At 43.1% G+C, this 14,719-nt stretch overlaps 1 protein-coding gene across 2 annotated transcripts; it reads right to left on the reverse strand.

Annotated features, from left to right (window-relative positions):
• Positions 1 to 398: 398 nt before the first annotated feature.
• On the reverse strand, positions 399 to 14,603 carry LOC106572351 (specifically androgen-regulated gene protein). 2 transcript variants are annotated; one of them, XM_014146407.3, is made up of 4 exons: positions 14,439 to 14,603; positions 7,910 to 8,095; positions 6,459 to 6,636; positions 399 to 6,285 (listed from the first exon to the last, which is right to left on the reverse strand). In XM_014146407.3, the coding sequence occupies exons 2-4, from the start codon at positions 8,012 to 8,014 to the stop codon at positions 4,649 to 4,651; spliced, it is 1,920 nt and encodes a 639-aa protein (XP_014001882.1). In that variant the 5' UTR covers positions 8,015 to 8,095; positions 14,439 to 14,603; the 3' UTR covers positions 399 to 4,648. The 2 variants fall into 2 exon arrangements, with proteins under 2 accessions (XP_014001882.1, XP_082818246.1); XM_082962120.1 differs by lacking the exons at positions 7,910 to 8,095; positions 14,439 to 14,603 and adding an exon at positions 6,994 to 7,902.
• Positions 14,604 to 14,719: the final 116 nt, after the last annotated feature.

A 14,719-nucleotide genomic window follows, 5' to 3' on the forward strand; every position in this document is an offset into this window, starting at 1 on the left:
AAAATCATTGACAGGTTGCTGCATTGACTGATTACATCAATATGTGTCTTACAAAAAAATAACATATCTTATTTTGAAAGAAAAGCTGTGAAATAATGTGCCTAAAGGAAGGGACCAGGATATCTGGTCACAACACAGACACAGTGGACAGATAACATACATTTAAAATACTATGTGTAGACAACACATTTCTGGAAATGTGGGAACAATCAGAATGTACACAAGATCAGGACAAAGGACCCATGTTAGCACCAGGCATAAACGGGGCTAGACAATAACCATCTCTTAAAAACAATTACAGCAGATAAGGGGTGTGTCAGGTATTATTTTGTGTATTAGGTTTGTGTACTGGTCTTTCTGACTCACCCTTGAAACTGGAATGGAAAAAGACAAGAAAATAATTTGAGCATCAATTTAATCCAAAACTGTGCTGAAATTACATCCAGTGCTGTAGAAGTACAACAAGTTTTTAAACCATGTATAATGTCTCTAAATGATAAAATCTTAAATCAAGTCATACTAACACTTGTGTTGTCTTAAAGGTTAAAAAAAAAAAGTTAAAAAAATTACCCCTCACCATGTTTAACAGCAGACAAAGTCCCCTAAATGATATTTTTTCAACTTGAAATTTGCTTACTTTCCTAGAGTGACCCCAACATTAGAAAAAGTGAAACATCGCTTTTGTTCATATTTCCATGAAAGCTGTACACCACCAGGGTACAAAGATTGTCTTAGGGTCATTTTTGACCCGGTAATTATAAAATAATTTACACACCACAAAAACCACAAAGACACACACACACACACACAATGAGAAATTGAGATTGTGTGCTACTGATTGAACTCAGACAAAACTAAAACTTTCTTGTTCACGTTTTTGTATCTATTATCTTATTTTATTTGTATTTATTGTTGTTTATACACCTTGTGGGTGGGGGCAATGGTTAAAGAATGGGAGAAGACTAGTACTTTGTAGTTGAATTCCTCATTGTATATAAGAATATATAAGAATATGTCACTATGTTGCCAAAAACGTTCAAGACTTTTTGTTTCCCTTCTGCTACTTTCTTAGGCTATACTAGTGCTATCTCGTGCTAAAAAATGTGTTTACACCTTTGCAGTACCTTTAGCAATAATAATAAACCTCTACTTTAGTAAAGAAAACAATTGACAGGTGTGTTGTAATAAAAACGAGTGGTGTCCACTGGTTAAATGCCGTCTTTCTGCAATGTGAAGAGGGAAAACCAAGATATTCACAAAGTTTGATGAATGACAGGTTGTTTCTTCATGCAAAATAGATTTGGGGTTTAAAATTCAACTTAGCTGCTTTATTTTAGGGGTTTAGTGAAGGCGGGTCATTTTTTACCCTTAGGACAAGGGGAGTATACAGAATGTTAAGGCTACACAAGGGTTAAACAGTGATCAATAGAATAGAAAGGTCGTTGCAGCACACAAGGGTTAATATGAGCTAATTAACAGGTTCCTCCACTTTTGTGTCATCAGATAAAACTGCTGACACTGCAGCCGTGACACCAATTTGTTGACCGTATACGTGTTGACATGACAAACCAGGGCCTGTATTGGGGACACTCACAGTAGGCAAAGCCCAATGCAGCTGACAGATAAATAGACATAACATTCCTTTACTTTGAAGGGCCCGTATCAACAATGTGCTGTTCTATCTGTAGCCTACATGTCACCTTTTGTTTCACAACAAAAATTCATTGGACCAACCATTTCATTATATTAAAAGCATTATACCCCACTCATAACGTTAAAGTGTTGTCTAAATTGAAGAGGTCATATACAAAGGGTATCAAGGTCTATTCTCTTTCCAAAACAAACCATTGACATGGTTTAGTAAGTCCTGCCATTGGGAACACCCGTTTCAGTCAGATCCGCTTTAGCAAACATCTGCATAGCTGATGTTTTCTTGGTGTCGGAGGTGGAACTGCATTAGAGCTGTCAAATCCACAAGCAGCTCCGGGCATTGTACCTATAGCGGACATTGCCATTGGATGCACGGAGTCGCATTAATATAAATCCCATTCAGCTTTGTTTACAAGTTCTAACACTGGAATGTGAGATATAATCTACACTTCAATTAGGCTAATAGAAATCCTCATTATTTTGTTTAATAATTGTACAATTTGAGCAACATTATTTCTATTTAGCCTAGTTTCTCACTGTAAACTTCTAACACGAGTGGGACGGGTGTGGCTTCGTGACAATGGTCAAGAACAACTGCTCACCAATTTGACAGCTCCAACCGTTACCCCCGACACCTCCAAAACAACATCTATGCGGGTGTAGACTATCGCCGGTTAATGCTTGATCTGATTAAATCTAGACCTTAATGAGCCACTTCAATTCTAAATGCTATACTTCATCATTTTGACTTGAGTATGATGATTTTTGACAGACAATGATTAGAAACCATATGAACCCAACCTGATGGTATTTTAAAAGGGGATACAATTTTAGGAACCACAAAAGAGGAACCAGCTCTCTATCTCAACTAGACAGACCTATATTGCTGCTCAACAACCAGTTTGTATAATGGGTTTTCATGTGCGTCACACCTAAAACCACACAAACCACATTTCAGATTTCTATCACTGACTGGCTGGCTACTGAAGCTTCTATCTACTGTACTGTAGGCTATGTAGTAGTACATTTTCTCTACCTTCTAATTTGGTTCCTTTACAACTGCCAATCACTACACCAAACAAAATAATATGAGCGAATCAGATCATTTTTTCACTGGTTAGCATGGTTCCAAAAACATTGAGGAATTAGAGGAACTTTAGGAAATGAAGTCCAACCAATGCTGTCAATGTTCTTGTCAAAGGATATGTGAAAGGAGAAGTTATAAAGGCACATACCTAACTGTAAAAATACCATCAGGTTTATTCTCCATTTGAAAACACAGCGCAAAGGGTTGTGCATTGTTCTATATAAGAGCACAACATACACTACATAACCAAAAGTATGTGGACACTTGCTTGTCGAACATCTCATTCCAAAATCATGGGCAGTAATATGGAGTTGGTCCCCCTTTGCTGCTATAACAACCTGTACTCTCCTGGGAAGGCTTTCCACTAGATGTTCAAATATCGCTGCGGAGACTTGGTTTCATTCAGCCACAAGAGCATTAGTGAGGTCGGGCACTGATGTTGGGCAATTAGCCCTGGTTAACAGTCAGCTTTCCAATTCCTCCCAAAGCTGTTCGATGGGGTTGAGGCCAGTCAAGTTCTTCCAGACTGATTTGGACCTCACTTTGTGCACAGGGGCATTGTCATGCTGAAACAGGAAAGGGCCTTCCCGAAACTGTTGCCACAAAGTTGGAAGCACAGAATCGTCTAGAATGTCATTGTATGCTGTAGCTTTAAGATTTCCCTTTACTGGAACTAAGGGTCCTAGCCCGAACCATGAAAAACAGCTGCAGAGCATTATTCCTCCTCCACCAAACTTTACAGTAGGCACTATGCATTCAGGCAGGTAGCGTTCTCCTGGCATCCGCCAAACCCAGATTTGTCCGTCGGACTGCCATATGGTGACGAGTGATTCACCACTCCAGAGAACGCATATCCACTGCTCCAGAGTCCAATGGCGGCTGGCTTTACACCACTCAAGCCGACACTTGGCATTGCGCATGGTGATCTTAGGCTTGTGTGCGGCTGCTCGGCCATGGAAACTCATTTAACGAAGCTCCTGATGAATAGTTATTGTGCTGATGTTGCTTCCAGAGACAGTTTGGAACTCGGTAGGGAGTGTTGCAACCGAGGAGAGACCCACTCGTGGTCCTGTTCTGTGAGCTTGTTTGGCCTACCACGTTGCATCTGAGCCGTTGTTGCTCCTAGACATTTCCACTTCACAATAACAGCACTTACAGTTGACCGGGGCAGCTGTAGCAGGGCAGAAATTTGACGAACTGACTTGTTAGAAAGGTGGCATCCTATTACGTTGAAAGTCTTCAGTGAGACCATTTTACTCCCAATGTTTGTCCATGGAGATTGCATGGCTGTGTTTTGGATTTTATACACCTGTCAACAGAAAATGGTGTGGCTGAAATAGCGAAATCCACTAATTTGAAGGGGTGTCCACATATTTTTGTATATATTATGAACGAGTTAATGACACACAAACATCCTTACATAAAGTGTATTATATTCTATTTAGAAAATAGACAATGATCAAATTACTGAATATGTCAATTTAGATTCACAAACAGCCTAACACATTTCACGAGGAATGTACATACATACTCATTGTACTGCAAACTGTAGTTAGAGTAGTATCTCATAGTAGTATGATACTGTAATCATGTTATTCATGAAAGCCAGTCTTGGGGTACATACAACATTTCTGTGCAGCAAGAAGGCAAAAAGACACTCCCCTCTATAAATATACAGGTTTCGGTAAAGCCAAGCAATCCTTCATCAAACAAATAGTGCTCTCTGCATGTTGCTTCAAAGAAGGCCTTATGGAGAGAGTAATATTCCCATAAGTTTCAGTGTCCCAGTGACTAAAAACTAGAGGAGGGCTTAGTTATACAGAATCCATATTAAGAACATTCCTCCTCCTCAGACCTCACCCCTCATATGGATTCCATAATGGTGCAGTTCCATTTCCCCTCTCCCTTCCCTCAGTCGCTCAGCAGTCCTAGCTTCTTCAAGGCCTCTCGTCGGTCTTCTCCACTCTTGCTGTTGGGGCAGATCAGCACACTGATACCATGGGAGCGGGGCAGCTTGTTCTGAGACTCCCCATGACCTGGTTGGGGGTGGCAGGCCTCACCCTGAACATTCATGAAGTCTTTCCCAGTTCCTAGGGAGGCCGGGCGGGGTCTAGAGTTACGCTGGTCTCTGGGGGACAAAGGGACACTGGGAGCCTGGTTTGCCCTGAGGGAGGCATTGCTGGCCATGTAGCTTCTCTGGCCCATGCTGGAGCGCTCCAGAGTGGCTGATTTGACCCTTACGGGAGGGGGAATATGCTTGGGTGGTGAAGGAGGGGTTGCAAGGGGCGAGAGCAGATCTTTGGCATTGTCACTGAATTGGATTGGGGCTGGAAGTGGAGCAAGGGTAGTGGCCCGGGCTGGTACTGTGGTAGCTGGGACAGCAACTGCAGCAGGCACTGGGATTGGGGTATGGAGAGTGGCTGGGACTGGGCCAGGGGTAGCGGCTGGGGAAGTAGTAGGGATTTGGGCTGGGGCTTGGGTCTGGGTGGCAGCTGGGCTGCGAGGAGAGGGTGCCCATGACTTCCGGGATTTGGGTGAAACTACAGGGCCTGAGTCTCCATCCTCACCCTTCAGGAGCCCGAGCTTCCGTAGGGCCTCCAAACGCACCTTCTGGGGGTCAATGATCGACCTGTCAATGGGCAAGGGGAGAGGAGGGCCTGGGTGACTATCCGACTTGTGGGACTTCTGGATGATGTTGGAGGGAAGCCTCTTGGGCTTAGGGGCCACGGCAGGTGGGTTCTTTGTTTCCAGGGCCTCAGGAATGGGGATGGTTAGGGCCTCTGAGGGGGAGGGTGGTGAGTTGGTACTAACAGGTAGAGGCAGATCAACAGGAGGTTTAGAAGGTGGTGCCTGTTGGGCTCCAGGTGAGGCTGGTGGAGCTCTCCTGCGTAGTTGCTCCAGCTCACTGTAGGTCAGTGGAACTCTGAGTTCTGCAGGCACTAGAAGTTCGCTCTCCTCCTCTGGCTCATCATCCCTGAAGTCTGAGGGAGGGGGAATCAGCTTCAGATCCAGCTCAGAGTGAACCTTAGATTGACGTTTTGCAGACTTGCTGTCTACAGAGACTCCTTTAGGCATGCTGTCCACAGAATTATCTGAGGTGGCTGAGGAAAGGCTTGTGTCCGAGGCAGAAGCTTTTGGGTCTGCAGCTATCTCTGGAGTTTTAGACTCAGTGGACAACTCCGGAACTTTTGTAATAGTGTCCAACCCAGGAGATTTGATGTCAGTAATCAACTCTGGGGACTTAGGCACAGTTGCTATCTCTGGAGCTTTACTGTCTGTGAATACCTCTGAGACTGTGGGTTCAGTGACTACCCCTGGAGGTTTGAGATCAGTAAATGCCCCTGGGGTATTGAGCTGGGTTGCTACTACTGGGGCTGGGGCTCTGGGCTCAATTGCTGCAGCTGGAGTAGTGGGCTGGGTGGCAGAAGCTGTCGCTTTGAGCTGGATACTCGCAAGGCTATTTGCCACTCGAAGTGGTGTAGGCACTATGCAGTTCAGAAAGGACTTCTGATCCCTTCCTGAGTCAGCATGCTGGAGTTCTGATACATCTAAAAGGCAAGCAGAAACAGCAATTATTTTACTGTCAAATTCCCACAAGTTCCTAAGCTTGGCTCGCACAATCATGACCCAAAACCTGGAAACATTTGTTAGTCTCCTGCATGATAAATTCCTGATAAAACAACAACATAGAAATGAACAAACTATTTTTGGTGATACTCACCCTCCAGTCTGGTCTGTCCCATAGAGAGGTGGCCAGGTTTGGCTGCCAGGCTGCTGGGGTCTGGCTCATCATTTGACAGGCCACTGTCCTCCTCCATCTCCAGGGACTCAATGGTGGACTCCAGAAACATGAGGCACGCCCGCTCCTCAGCAGAGAGGTGCTCCAGACTGTCATCACTCTGCCCCCCCCCCCCCACACACACACACATACACATGTAATTAACACAAAAGAAGAAACACAGGAACGTAGACCAACTGCAAATGTAGAGAGTTAACAGATTCAGAATAAAGATACCAATGCAATCAAGTGCTCCTCTTTAATCAAGATTACATAGCTATGTTGAGATGTATGCCAGGAATGTCTGTGTACACTATATCATTGTATAATGTTAGGTGAGGCCTTCAAACTATTTTGCCTTGCTTTTCAGTTGTTAATAGTCAGGGTTTATTCAGTCTCCCTGTTGCTTTCAGCTAGGCTGAACATTACATTGAGGCCCAGTGAGACTGGAGACACAGATGATCAAAATGACATTTACCTTTCACACAACACCGATGGAAAGACAATTTACCACAGCACTGCTCCTGGCTAGCTTGTATCCTATACTGCATTGCCAGAGGAATGTATTGCAGTGGATTTCAGTGAGGGGCCTCTGAACAGCTCTGAACTAAACAGACTATGTGGTCTCTCCTCAAAGTGGTCTCTCTCTCTCTCTCTGATTTCTCTCTCTATATTTCTCTCTCTGAACAAACATCTGAATCTCTCACCCACAACCTGAAACAAGCCCAGCAGCTCACTAACTCTTACAATCTCTCACCCCCAACATGAAACAAGCCCAGCAGCTCACTCTTACAATCTCTCACCCCCAACATGAAACAAGCCCAGCAGCTCACTCTTACAATCTCTCACCCCAACATGAAACAAGCCCAGCAGCTCACTGACTCTTACAATCTCTCACCCTCAACATGAAACAAGCCCAGCAGCTCACTGACTCTTACAATCTCTCACCCTCAACATGAAACAAGCCCAGCAGCTCACTGACTCTTAAAGTTGAGAGACAGTGGCTCTGAACCCTATCTACTGTACACTGCGTTCTAGGGAGTTGTTCCTAGCCACTGTGCTTATGCATCTGCATTGCTTGCTCTTTGGGGTTTTAGGCTGGGTATCTGTAAAGGGCTTTATAAAATATATTTGATTGATTGAACATGCCGATTTATAATAGTCAATATTAAATCTAAGATGGGAGTGAGAAAGGCCTTTCAATGTTTGACCTTTTGTCATTTAAATCCTTTCTAAAGTATCCCTAAGTGTTTACCACCAAGGCAGCAGGGCAGCACATCAACTAAATAAACTAGAAACCGGTAAAACCAGGGTCTCAAACATTTTCCTGGTCAGCGAGTGCTAATAACAGTTGGCGTGAAAAGGGGCAAGGCTAGGGTTATGGCAGCACTCACAAAGCCAGAGTTCATGCTAACCACACTGTCACAACTCCCAGTGCTGTCCATACTGATCAAGGATTCCATGGCAACGCTGCCCGGCCACGTGTCACTCTTCGGCATGGCACAGGGACAGGTGCCAGGGGTTCAGGGGGCCTCTGCTAATTGGCTGAAACTCACAGATGGATCCAGATGGGGAAGTAACTGAAAAAAAGAAGGAAGGAGAAAAGAAGAAGTTAACGCGAAAGGCAAAAATCCTTACATCATCATGATGCTCCATTCAGCAGAGCTTCCCTAGCGGAAATGGTGGTATTTCTCTATTACAGCCCAGCCCAATACTAGGACACGTATGTTACACACTCTTATTCATGTTTTTAAACCATGTCTTTTCTTAGCACTAACATTTGATCAGTGATATCATGGTAGAGTTCTACAACAAACAGGCATCCTGTTACACATCTCTAATACAGTACAGTATATCAGTGTACAAGAGGGACAATAGTACGCCAGCCAGCAGCTTACAGGCAGAATTATTACATCACCAATACTGTCTCCCTATTTAGTCTCTATGTGCCCTTATCCAATAGTGGGATACACTGACAAAGCCGTGGACAAAGCTCAAGCAGTGAGCAAAGGACAGGTTATTATTAGCCTTTGATTCATGCTATATCTTTAAACTGCAAAGGAGCGACCGGCATATTGCGGGGTCTTGTTGTGGCCTTCTGCTTCACAGGGATCGAAGAGGAATAAAATCTTTAACCCCATGAGGTTCGTAACCCGGCTACATACTCACTGAAGCTACTAAACCGTATCAAGTGGCACTGTGTGAACCCAATCACCAACATGCCACACCATGCCATGCCACCAACAACCTGTTGACATCTAGGCTTACACTGTAGTTAAAATACTGTAGATGTACTAGTGGTGACAAATATGCATAGCAGGGATTTTTGGGCAGTTTTATTAGAACAAAACATGTCAAATGACATTTTACTATCAGTTCCTATTCGGTTTGCTTTCATGAATTTCTATCCAGGCATAGGCCTATACTGTAGTTCAACACGTTCAGATGGTTCAGTGCCAGTGTCAATGGCAACTGTGTTTTATTACCCTCTATCATTTGATTACACATACAGAAGCATAGAGGAACAGTAATGATAGTGAATTTCCATTGAAGTCATTGTAAAATGCGTCATCGGTCCATCATTAATTCGATTTCCACTGAAACACCCAGACTATGGCTGATCCATGAAAAAGGCACTCAATGCTGCTGAATTGCATGGGGTTAGGGTTGGGACACTTAGGCCTATGTCATTTTGATTACACAAATATAAGCAATTGCCAAATATATCCTGACACTCTGTATAGAGTATCGCCCCACCCAACGATGTCACATTTAGACGTCATAAGGTCCAACTGAACAAAATGCTCTGTTCTGTAGCTGTGAAGTTATTTAACAAGGGAGTTGCAAGTGAAATGTCAGTTTCTTTAAGGAGTTTTCCTTTCAGCCCTTCACCTGGAGGGTTCCAATAAACAGAATTTTCCTTTGCTTTTCAGAATGACATGTATCTGAGTCTACCTGCAGCTTTAGCAAGTCAATAACAATGGAAATATGGGCATGTTGACAGTAGCAAAACATGTGGGTCAATATAGGCCACACAGTACGGTGTTGGCAACAACAAATAGTGGGCTTTCTAGTTCACACAGTATCCCAGGGCACCCTCCTTCCCATTTAGTCTAGTGCTCAAATGTAGACCTACTTCCTGCCCCACCCAAACGAGACATAAAAATACTATGAGCAAAAGACAGAGAGAAAATGTTCCAGAATCTGCCCCTCCCTAGTCTGGATACCAGTCGTTTTAGCTAACATTCCACTCCTGTCAAGGACACAGAGTACAAAATAGCTGAACAGAGACGGCAACCAGGCTTGCACCTCCCAGTGAGTCCCAGCCTACACACCTACAGGGTTGTAGTGGGAGAGACAGCCTCACTACACCAACCTCAAAGCTTTAATACACCTAGGAATGTGACTTTGCCTGCTTCCTAGAAAACATGTTTTGTCATTTAACTAACCGCTCTGGCTGTTGCCCTATGCTCTGACGTACACTCTTAGAAAAAAGGGTTCCAAAAGGGTTCTTCGGCTGTCCCCATAGGGGGACCGTTTTTGGTTTGATGATATGTGCCCTAGCCTACCATGCAAAGACACTATAGATTTATTTTCCCTGGTTGACACAGAAATACTCAGGAAAGTGATATCACAACCTTGTACCTGCCTTCTCGATCCTATCCAACCACCTTCTTCAAAACAGTTTTTAATTGCAAATCTGAAGAAGTGCAAGCTATTGTTAATCACTCCCTGTTCACAGGCACTTTCCCACTGCACTAAAAAAAGGAATCTAGATTCTTCAGCTCTTAGCAAATTTCGGACAATCTCCAACATTCCATTCAAGAAATTGGTTTTCAAACAGCTAAATACAGTGTCAACTGTATTTTTGAAAAATTCCAATCTGTTTTTTGGGCCACCACAGCAGAGACAGCCTTAGTTAAAGTGGTAAATGATCTTAGAGCCAACACAGATACCAAACAGCTCTCTGTCCTTGTACTCTTGGATTTAAGTGCTGCATTCGACACTGTTGACCATGATGTGCTTCTGGACAGACTGGAGAGGTGGGTTGGCCTCTCCGGTCCAGTTCTAAATTGGTTTAGAACGGTCGAGAGTTTTTTTTGTGACCCTTGGTGAACACAACTCAGAGAAAATTCATATCACATGTGGCATTCCACAAGGTTCGATTTTGGGTCCGGTACTGTTCAGTTGGTATATGTTACCCCTTGGCAGCTTTATCAGTAAGTACAACATTGATTTTCTCTGCTATGCAGACGATACACAGCTTTACATTTCTGTGTCACCAGAGGATTTTAGCTCCACGTGAACATGCGATTCGGTGGCATTCTCTCTGTGCCTCTTTACTGTGTTGCCATCATGCTCGATGCTAGGTACAAGGACCGCTACTTCGATGCAGACAAGAAACAGGGTTTACGTGAAATGTTAGACACAGTTGAACAAGATGGAAATGGACACAGTGACAGTGTGCACTGAGGAAGAGGCCACAGACAGACAGAGCTGAAACTTCACTGCTTTACATCTATGATGAAATCCTGGTTGAGACTGAACAAATGAACAACGAAACAGCACAGCAAGTAAGTGAAATAAATAGGTTTTGATTATATTTTACTGGTAATGGGGACATACGTAAATGCCAACAAAATAACTTTTTGGTGTGTGTGTGTGTCAACTATTTAACTGTACTAGAATGCTTAAAAGGCCGCTGAAATGTTAAATATCGGTATCGGGATTTTTTGGGGCAAGGAAAATATTGTGTATCGGCCAAAAATGTCATATCGGTACATCACTAATTTAAATCCCTAATACAGTCTAATCATTTATCCAGCCTCTTGTAAAGTACTTTTGTAAGTTTTAACCCCAACGGTCTGTGTTGACATCTTTGTTGAGCAGGAGTTTCAATGCCATGACAGAGGGTATCACGTCTGCTGCAGACACAGTTGAGCTTTTTTCTCGAGTCAGTTGTTTGAATGGAGCTAGGAGTGTGTTCATGTTTCAAAGTTTCAAAGTCTCAAATGCCATTGAAATGGCAGCAGCAGTATGAGAACCATCACATTCTTGAGCATGCAATACGGCTTTCCTCAGTATGAAATCCTCGTCGACCCACTTTGCTGTCAGACTCCACATGCTCATGGGGCTGACATCGCTGGTCCAAATGTCAGTCGTGAAGCTAATAGCAGTGACACCCATAGCAAGTAGCTCATGGATGTGGGTTTCAACAATACTGTGTAACTCCGGTAGGGCAACATCTGAAAAATAGCGCCTACTTGGTAGTGTGTACCAGGGCTCGAGGTGCTCGACCAGTCGGCAAAAGCCAACATCATCCATGACAGAGAACGGTTGATTGTCAAGGGCAATATTTATTTATTTAATTTTATTTATTTCACCTTTATTTAACCAATATAAACACAACATGCAACAATTTCAAAGCTTTTACTGAGTTACAGTTCATATAAGGAAATCAGTCAATTGAAATAAATTCATTAGGCCCTAATCTATGGATTTCACATGACTGGGAATACAGTGATGCATCTATTGGTCACAGATACCTTAAAGAAAAGGTAGGGGTGTGGATCAGAAAACCAGTCAGTATCTGGTGTGACCACCATTTTCCTCATGCAGCAAGACACATCTCTTTCACATAGAGTTGATAAGGCTGATTGTGGCCTATGTAATGTTGTCCCACTCCTCTTTAATTGCTGTGCAAAGTTTCTGGATATTGGCGGGAACTCGAACACGCGGTTGTACACGTCGATCCAGAACATCCCAAACATGCTCAATGGGTGACATGTCTGGTGAGTATAAAGGCCATAGAAGAACTGGGACATTTTCAGCTTCCAGGAATGGTGTACAGATCCTTGCAACATTGGGCCGTGCATTATCATGCTGAAACATGAGGTGATGGCGGCAGATGAATGGCACGACAATGGGCCTCAGGATCTCGTCACGGTATCTCTGTGCATTCAAATTGCCAAAGATTAAAATGCAATTGTGTTCATTGTCCGTGGCTCATGCCTGCCCATACCATAACCACAATGCCACCATGTGCCACTCTGTTCACAACGTTGACATCAGCAAACCACTCGCCCACACAATGCCATGCACGTAGTTTGCGGTTGTGAGGACGGTTGGACGCACTGCCAAATTCTCTAAAACGACGTTGGAGGCGGCTTATAAGAGCAATTAACATTAATTTATCTGGCAACAGCTCTGGTGGACATTCCTGCATCAGCATGCCAATTGCATGCTCCCTCAAAACTTGAGACATCTTTGGCATTGTGTTGTGTGACAAAACTGCATATTTTAGAGTGGACTTTTATTGTCCCCAGCACAAGGTGCACTTGAGTAATGATCATGCTGTTTAAAAAGCTTGTTGATATGCCACTCCTGTCAGGTGGATGGATTAGCTTGGCAAAGGAGAAATCCTCACCAACAGGGATGTAACAAATTTGTGCACAGAATTTGAGAGAAATAAGCTTTTTGTGCATATGGAGCATTTCTGGGATCTTTTATTTCAGCTCATGAAACATGGGACCAACACTTTACATGTTTTGTTTATATTTTTGTTCAGTATAGAATCCTCTGGAGAAAAGGGTTGTCCATCGACCCAAAAAGTCCTTCAAAGGGTTCACTAGATAGCAGCTTTTTTTCTAAGACTGTACCTCTGTGCATTTCAGGTAAATTACAAAGCAGAAGGGGAAATAGAGAAAGCTGATCAGGTGCACTGTAAATGAAAGGGGTAGCACGGTGTCCACTGTCTGGCCTGCTCTTCCATGCACTTTGAACTGCTGGAAAGCCCTGGGATTCAGGAAGGGGATTGCCTTAGGTTCCATTTCAATGAGTGACAGTGATCTTATTGTGGTGATAAAAGAGGCCAGAGAGAGAAATGTGAAGTATGTGTCCTGTGACACGAAGGACAGGCTGAGCAGAAACATTGTTCCCCCCCTGCTGCTGTCTTGGTTGGACCAGGTATCTCTTCAAAAATATATTTGATCTCAATAAGACTAACCTGGATATGTAATGGTTAAGTAAAGAACTAGTTAATCATTTACAGTAAATAAAGGTTCATAACAGACATTCACACCATGTTGTGCAACTCCCAACCTGCACAGAGTACATGCATGAAGAAATATTCCATTAATGTTTAGCTTGGCAGTTGGCACTCAGTTAGTCTGCACCATTAAAATGTCAATGTCCAGGCTTTGGGAATAGTTTTATTGATTGTCAAACATTGAAATCTCAAGTACGCATTGGCACATATCACTAATTTATAGTCCACACTAGAGCTTGCCTTTTGGTCTGGACCCCATATGACATAACAGTGATTATGATGTTGAATTGTGTCAATCATCTTTCTTGTGGAAAACTTTCCCACAGTACACCTGTTTGATTCTATCTCTCCCATAATTAACCAACTGAAAGGCAACTCAGTGCTTTTATGTTGTCTTCCAGGGTGGTGTCTCAACCATAGCAGTGAACCATAAGATAACATGACCACAACAGTGTGAACGAACATCTGTGTCTGTCAGTCTTCTTGATGAGAGAGATATATACCATGGCAGGCCCCTGATATCATGACAGCCGTGTAAAACATATTATATATAGTAGCCTAGGCTCTTTTACGCCTCCGTATAGATAGGCTCATCCACAACGGGGCCAATAGTTGAACTTTGGTCGTAATAATATAAAAACAACTGTACAGTAAAATATTGTTTTCCTGTTCCATTACCAATACTAGTGTATCCTCAGACTGTGTATAATCTACATATCGCATAGGATTCTAACGAAACATACACCTGTTGTTTACAAAGCATGTGACAAATACAATTTCATTTGATGTGTCAATTCATGCTTGAAAGCATAAAAACAGTTTCTTAGAGGAAAAATACTTCAAAAGAGAATAAAAGTATAAAAAGTGAAACGTACCTGAGAGCAGTAGAATTCCCTGTCCACAAAGTGCATTTGCACTCAAAGAAACGTGCTATCGTCACAATTATCCAAACCCAAACCCAGTGAAATACAATACCAGTTTTCTGTGAAACTATGCAATAAGCCTTTACTAAAGCAGTGCCAAAGACTGGCAGTCGTTGTTGAATTCCAGGTGAGCGGGCGAGGCTCACTTTGTCCCTCCCCCTAATATCTTTGTAGCCAATCAACACATGTTTGATCTACCGTGTTTCCGGAAGAGCCAATGGGGTAACAGAGGA

The sequence above is a fragment of the Salmo salar genome, chromosome 15 (genome assembly GCF_965601325.2).
Source record: "Salmo salar chromosome 15, fSalSal1, whole genome shotgun sequence".
Lineage (NCBI taxonomy): Eukaryota > Metazoa > Chordata > Actinopteri > Salmoniformes > Salmonidae > Salmo > Salmo salar.